General features: G+C 56.3%; 1 protein-coding gene across 1 annotated transcript; it reads left to right on the plus strand.

Annotated features, from left to right (window-relative positions):
• Window positions 1-7,068, plus strand: AANAT (aralkylamine N-acetyltransferase). The gene is made up of 5 exons (XM_077854349.1): window positions 1-365; window positions 4,215-4,289; window positions 5,086-5,322; window positions 5,853-6,007; window positions 6,277-7,068. The coding sequence occupies exons 1-5, from the start codon at window positions 233-235 to the stop codon at window positions 6,580-6,582; spliced, it is 906 nt and encodes a 301-aa protein (XP_077710475.1). The 5' UTR covers window positions 1-232; the 3' UTR covers window positions 6,583-7,068.
• Window positions 7,069-7,245: the final 177 nt, after the last annotated feature.

The raw sequence follows: 7,245 nt of genomic DNA on the forward strand, positions 1-7,245 counted from the left end.
CTGCTCCCCTGCATCTGGCCTCCCTACCCACCCTTCTCTCCTGAAAGACTTAAAGGCCACCAGGGCCTCCTTGTTAGGAGCATCTGAGATCTTTTCTCCATTCTGGCTGCATGTGACGCTGCTGACCGTCCCATCCCTTGGATTCTGGGACATGTCTTGATCTTTGCCTTTCTTCTTGTTAATGTCGCCTTCCCTCCGAAGAGTTGACATTTCTTAGCTTCCCTGTAGTGACATGCAGCCGCTCAGAGCACTCTTCCTATACCGAGACCTCTGTTGTCTACTGGATCATGAGGACAGCTCTATCTGTTCCTGTCATCCCCGAAGCTTCAGATCCTTAGTGGGATTGGGGCTCAGCCGGGTCAGAGGTGAGACTGTGCTGGAACATGTGGGAAGTTAGGTAACACGGCTCTCCGGGGGGATCTCTGTGTGCCCTGAACAACTGGCTCCAAACTGTCATAGAATGTTCTGGAGCCCTGAATCAGGAGCCAAGCCACAGCCCTTGGTTTGCTTGGGACCAGAGAGCCTTATGGGAGGGAACGGGAGCCCAGCCCACAGCTGCCATTCAGACGTGCACGGAATTGTCTGGTGGACCAGGAAGCCAGACTGGAGGGAGCGAGGGTGGCACCCCTAAGGGGAGCCGTCCTGTGAGAAGAGTGGTACGGAGGCCAATGGGCACAATCAGAGCTGGGGAGCAGTGGTCCGTACAGGACCCTTTCAAGGGAGCTGCTGCTGGAAGAAGACTGGCATGAAGAATTAAACTGTAGGGCACAGAGGGGGCTCAGCGGCTGAGCGTCTGCCTGCGGCTCAGGGCGTGATCCCAAGGTCCCGGGATCGAGTCCCACATCAGGCTCCCCACAGGGAGCCTGCTTCTCCCTCTGCCTGTGTCTCTGCCTCTCTCAGGGTGTCTCTCAATGACTAAATAAATAAAATCTTTAACAACAACAAAAAAAGAGATTAAAACTATCAATAAGGGGATCTAAAAAGAAGCACTCAGGGCCAACCATCCCCACACGGGACATTGGATTATACTGACTCTATTTCAAATACACAACTCATCTCTGGTTCTGCTGTGGGAGTATCCTCAATGTTCCTTGTGATGCTTCTCAGATAGACAGAACGCTTCTCTTGTGCCCTGAACCTGGACAGACCTCAGAACCTGCCCATTGGGATAGTGTTCCAAGAGCCACACAGGTCAGATGGTGCTGGGAGAGAAGTCTGTGCCTCCGAGGGAAGCCCATTTCTCTCCAGGAGCCCCTGTTGGGACCCACACTGTCTCCCAACCTCATCTTGGCACCCCAAGGAGCCCAACAAATAATTTTTTGAGGATAAGCCTGTCCCATGCAATATTTGGGACAGGTTTATACTAAAAAATTATGTATCCAAAATTCTTTTTTTTTAAAGATTTTATTTATTTATTCATGAGAATACACAGAGAGGAGAGAGAGAGAGAAAGAGGCAGAGACACAGGCAGAGGGAGAAGCAGGCTCCATGTAAGGAGCCCGACGTGGAACTCGATCCCAGGTCTCCAGGATCACACCCTGGGCTGCAGGCGGCCCTAAACCGCTGAGCCACCGGGGCTGCCCCTGTATCCAAAATTCTGATTTCCACCTGAAACTAATGCAACATTGTATGTCAACTCTATTAAAAAAAAAATTATTTTTAATATTTAGGGCACCTGGCTGGCTCAGTCTGAAGAGCATGTGATTCTTGACCTCAGGGTTGTGAGTTCAAGCCCCAAGTTAAATGCAGAGATTATTTAAAAATAAAATCTTAAAAAAAATAATAATAAATAAAAAAAATAAAAAAATAAAAATAAAATCTTGGGCAGCCCCGGTGGTGCAGTGGTTTAGTGCGGCCTTCAGCCCGGGGTGTGATCCAGGAGACCCGGGATCGAGTCCCACATTGGGCTCCCTGCATGGAGCCTGCTTCTCCCCCTGCCTGTGTCTTTGCCTTCTCTCTCTCTCTCTCTCTCTCTCTCTGTGTGTCTCTATGAATAAATAAATAAAATCTTAAAAAAAAACTAAAAATAAAATCTTAAAAAAAATTGTTTACCAGAATTTTTTTTTTAAAGATTTTATTTATTCATTCATGAGAAACACAGGGAGAGAGAGAGGCAGAGACACAGGCAGAGGGAGAAGCAGGCTCCATGCAGGACCCAATCCCAGGACCCCAGGATCACGGCCGCCGGGCCAAAGGCAAGCTAAACGGCTGAGCCACCCAGGGATCCCCTGTTTACCAGAAATTTGAATGTCACAAGGCTTCCTGCATTTTTATCTGCTAAATCTAGTAAACATTCACAAGGTACATGTCCTAAGGCCATTCTGCTGATCAGATTAATTTTAGGACAGCCCCTGGGGGAGGACTCCCTGGTGTCCAGACACGTTAGTGTTCTGAAATGCCTCAGCAGGGGCCCCTGGGTGGCTCAACTGGTTAAGCATCTGCCTTTGACCCAGGTCTTGATCTCAGGGTCCTGGAATCAAGCCCCATATGAGGCTCCCTCCTCAGCAGGAAATCTGCTTCTTCCTCTCTCTCTCTGCCCCTCCCACCAGTCGAGTCTTTCCATTTCTCTCTCAAATAAATAAATAAAACTTAAAAAAAACCCACAACTGAATGCTATATTGTCAACACCCCAGAAGCCCCCTAGGGCCACCACTGCCTCCAACACACAGATTAGAACAGAATCCGTGGACTCAGAACCAATCTTGTTTGGGGACTTCTTTCATTCCCTGTCGCATTGGGTAAGGGTCCTTGGTTATGCCATGTGTCCTCATGGCCGTTTGCTCTCCTGCCTGGATGATCCTCCACTTTGTGTCTATTCTGCAGTCCCTTCCTGCTGATGGTCATTTGGGCTGTTTCCAGTTGGAGAACCTTCTAGCTCTTTCAGGGCTCAAGTGGGATTGCAGGTCCCAGGGTGCGAGTCTAGCTTTGGCAGCTACTCTGAAGTCTTCCAAAGTGGAAGCCACAGCACTGGGGTGGTTTAAGTACCTTGGAGCAGGTGTGGGAGACTCAGCAGGATACCAGGGGGATGGGAGGAGGACGTGGGCCACCAAGGACCTTTGGCTTGTTCTGGTTGGTTTCTGCTACTGATAGTGGTCAGCAGGATTTGACTTACTTCTGGATCTTGGGATTTTCCCCAGAGAGCTCTGGAAAGAGGTATGCATGGGTACATGCGTGGAGGAGGTAATTTATGAGAGCAGGATGTTGAATGGTTTGGCTGGTTATCAGTGGCTTGCTTCTGTCTACACAGAAAGGTCTAAACACTGCCTGCCTTTCCAGTCTTCACGGGCTCTAGTTTTTTTTTTTTTTTATGATAGTCACACAGAGAGAGAGAGAGAGAGGCAGAGACACAGGCAGAGGGAGAAGCAGGCTCCATGCACCGGGAGCCCGATGTGGGATTCAATCCCGGGTTTCCAGGATCGCGCCCTGGGCCAAAGGCAGGCGCCAAACCGCTGCGCCACCCAGGGATCCCTTCACGGGCTCTAGTAGACTGTGCAACCCAGAGCCAGATTTGGGCATTCCCTCCGAAGGCCAATGGGTCACTCACTCGCTCCCCCCACTTTGGTAGACCCTGACTTGAGGACACAGTCTCATGATTGGTAGAACTGTGAAGACGTGCACCCACCACTTGGAAAATCCACTAGGCCTGACAGCCCCGGGGGGAATAGTGTGGTACAGGGAGGCATACCTGGGGTTTCCTCTCCTGCTCCAATGACTTGCTGGGGGGGTGGGGGGTGGGGTGTCTAAGCTCTAAGCCCTCTCTGAGCCTCAGTTTCCTTCTCTGTAAAATGGGGTTAATACTAGGTGGGGCTCTCATGCAGATTAAAAGACATTCTTGCTGAGGCTCAACACCTCATGTAACTCTGCAAGTGCTACAAATGGTAGCACTCTCGGGCTGCAGGAGCTGGAAGGACTCTCTGGACGTGGGCTTGTCCAAGCCTCCAGAGCACAAAGGGTGAATGCCTATCCCAGCCCGGCAGAGCTGGAGCAGGGATTAGCGCCGGACCCCTGAGGTTTAGCCCTGTGCTCTTCCCCCAGATTCTGGGGCCTCAATCAATCACTCTAATCCCCTGCGTGTTTAGTATGTCATGCTGATGTGTGACCAGCAGGCAGGGACAGGGCATGTAGCTGCACAGCCCTGCTGGCTTTGTCCTACTGGTGCAACAAGGAGGCAGGGCAGGGATTATAAACCTGTGCAAACAACACATTTTCTCCAGTGACACCTGCTGCAACAGTCACACACCCCAGAGTCCCGATTTTCCCGGCTCCTGTGCCTGCGGACGACCTCCAGGGTGAGTGGCTCTGAGGGGGGGGAACACTGGGCCCCTGTTCCTGGTAAGTGCCCCACCCCCACCCCTGGCTCCCAGCCTTTAGGAACAGGAGCTACCCTGCTTGGGGCTTCTGGGCATAGGGAGAAAAGCGGTGGAGGGAGGGCAAGACAAATATGGGAGAGAGAGATGAAGTGCCATAAGGGCCTAGATGATGAGCCAGGGCCTGGGCAGGAGGAGTCTCAGATGCCCTCCAGGCCTGCTCCCCTCCATCCCCTCAGGCTCCCCTATCTCCCCATGCCCTTCCCACGTGTGCGTGGTCCAGTCTGAGGCCATCTAAGTAATGGGAAGGCTCCTTGAGGACCCATTTTAATTAAGGGTCTTTCCAGGGCCAACGGCTGAAGCTGCCGAAAAAGCCAGAGCCACAGCCCTTTACACCCAAGTCCCCTCCTGGGCGGGTGAGACAAACCGGCCCACTCTTCCTGCAGTTGTGTTAGCCGTGGTCAGGGTCACCCGTGCCACCTTGGGCAGCAGTGTTGGGGTGCCTCAGGCTCCATGGAGCCCTGCCCACCCCTCCTGCCCACCACCTCCTGGGACCTAGATGTACCTGGAGGCCAGTGAGGCTAGGATCTGGAGGTTTGGAAGGGCTGCCGAGAGGGAAAGGTGGGGAGAGGCCACTAACGTTCACAGTCCCCAGAATCCACACCGGGACTCGCCCGACCCCAGGTCCGGCTACAAAAGAGGCCAAGTGCACCATCACCCTGGCCTGCCTCTACTGGAGACGCAGACCGTACCCCTGACCCTCGCTCTTCTCCAATAGGTGCTGGAAGGCCCTTTTTGGTGACGAAGGCCACTCCTGCCGCCGGGCGGCCCGGGCAGCCACCAGCAGCCAGCATGTCCACACAGAGCGCACACCACCTGGAGTCCGAGGCCTCGCACCTGCAGCCGGAGATCCCGGAGGCCCCGAGCCACCGGCGGCGCCACACGCTTCCCGCCAGCGAGTTTCGCTGCCTCACTCCAGAGGATGCTGCCAGCGTGTTTGAGATCGAGCGTGAAGGTGAGCGGGCCCCGCGCAGGGCCTGGACCCCGACACGCTCTGCCGCAGGTGCCCCGTGGGGAGGAGCCCGTCCTTGGTGGGCTGGGCCCCGGGGTCTCAGACTGAACATGCATTTCTCCGTTCAGGAAAGTGGGGATGGGACAGCCCTGAATCCCATTTTCTCATGGGAGAGGACGGGGGTGTTGGGGTGGGGGGCAGGGGAGTGGCGGGAAGGCAGGGGGCCCTCCTTTGTGACTGTCACCACGGGCCTCACCTGCTGGAGGGAGGGCCTGGGCCCTGGCAGCGGGTCCTGGGGGGCGGGGTGCTGCAGACAGGCAGCAGGGCCCAACCCCGCCGGGCAGGCGTCAGTGCAGCACCTGATCCAGCTCGTACTTCTCGCAGAAGCGGCTGGTGAAGGGGAAGCAGGTGAGGTACTCGATCCAGGGCCAGTTGCAGTGGGAGACCCCACCCGGGCTTCTGAGCAGATGCTTGGTGTGCAGTGGCCAGCGGCGTGGTGACCACGGAGTCACCTGCCCTGCCCCCTTCCGCAGCCTTCATCTCTGTCTTGGGCATCTGCCCACTGTATCTGGACGAGATCAAGCACTTCCTGAGCCTGTGTCCAGAGCTGTCCCTGGGCTGGTTCCAGGAGGGCCGCCTTGTGGCCTTCATCATTGGCTCGCTTTGGGACAAGGAGAGACTCACTCAGGTGAGGGCAGGATGAGGCTGGGAAGCACAGCTGCTGGGAAGCCTCTGGAAAGGGAGGCTGCCACCGCCAGGCTTGGGAGGCCAAGGAGTCCAGGGCCTGGAATTTCTCCCTCTGGTCCTCCCCCGGGGTCAAAAGGACCCACCTCTTTGGGACCCCCCTCGGGTGGGAAGGGAACCCTGTTTGGAGGTGCTCAGGAAGCCGGGCGGGGGTAGTGTGGGAGGCAGGTGTCAGCAGAGATGACCCAGACTCACATCCCTGCTCATTCCCAGGAGTCGCTGACGCTGCACCGGCCGGGGGGCCACACCGTCCACCTACACGTGCTGGCGGTGCACCACACTTTCCGGGGGCAAGGCAAGGGCTCCATGCTGATGTGGCGCTACCTGTACCACCTGGGGAGCCAGCCAGCAGTGCGCCGGGCCGTGCTCATGTGCGAGGATGCACTGGTACCCTTCTACCAGAGTCTGGGCTTCCACCTTGTGGGCCCGTGCGCCATCACCCTGGGCTCACTCACCTTCACTGAGCTCCAATGCTTCATGCGGGGCCACATCTCCCTGCGCAGGAACAGCGGCTGCTGACCAGGGCACCCCACCCACCCAGCTGCCACCCCAGGGTGCCCACAGCCACGTGCCGGAGTTCCTACCCATCCCCAATGTCCCCTTCTCCCCCGGCCCGGGCTGCCCAGCTAGAGCACGGGTGGTGCACTTTCCAGTGGGTCCTCGTGTGGCTCCCCGGACCTCCTGCATCCCCAGCTGTGATGGAGGTGGGGCCAGGCTGGTAACCAGGGACAGCAGGTGTCCCGTGACCTGCCTCAGTGACTCTCTCCTTCTCAAGAACCAATGGCGGGCCCTCTGGGCAGACAGCATCCTGGTCCTTATGGAGGTGTCAGGGATTCCCCTTCTCATCCTCAGCCCCAGAACAGGGGGCAGGGGGAAGCTAGGAACAGGAAAGTACAGGGGCTACCTCCCAGCTCCCCCGTGTGCTCCCCACCCCCGACCTCAGACACCCTGGGTCCTCCTCCCCCTAATAAAGTAATCGTTCTGCATAACCTTCCAGGTGGCTCCTGGTACAGGGTGAGGGCTGCAGGTGAGGCACAGAGAAGGGATGAGGCCAGTGACCTCCCCCCACTGTCTCCCACTGGGGCAGCCAGTCCCTCACTGCCCCTGGGCTCCAAGGACTTCACCCGGTTAGACCAGATCCCCCACAAGTGAAAATACCCTCCCTTTGGGCCAAGGCCCTGC

This window comes from Canis aureus, chromosome 16 (genome assembly GCF_053574225.1).
Source record: "Canis aureus isolate CA01 chromosome 16, VMU_Caureus_v.1.0, whole genome shotgun sequence".
Lineage (NCBI taxonomy): Eukaryota > Metazoa > Chordata > Mammalia > Carnivora > Canidae > Canis > Canis aureus.

What these genes read in the sequence shown, in the direction of transcription:
- AANAT (XM_077854349.1), top strand. Translation starts at nt 233, where the DNA reads ATGCAGCCGCTCAGAGCACTCTTCCTATACCGAGACCTCTGTTGTCTA. An exon ending in GCCTGCGGACGACCTCCAGG is followed by an intron (nt 4,290 to 5,085) that starts GTGAGTGGCTCT and finishes CTTCTCCAATAG; the next exon opens with GTGCTGGAAGGCCCTTTTTG. An exon ending in ACAAGGAGAGACTCACTCAG is followed by an intron (nt 6,008 to 6,276) that starts GTGAGGGCAGGA and finishes GCTCATTCCCAG; the next exon opens with GAGTCGCTGACGCTGCACCG.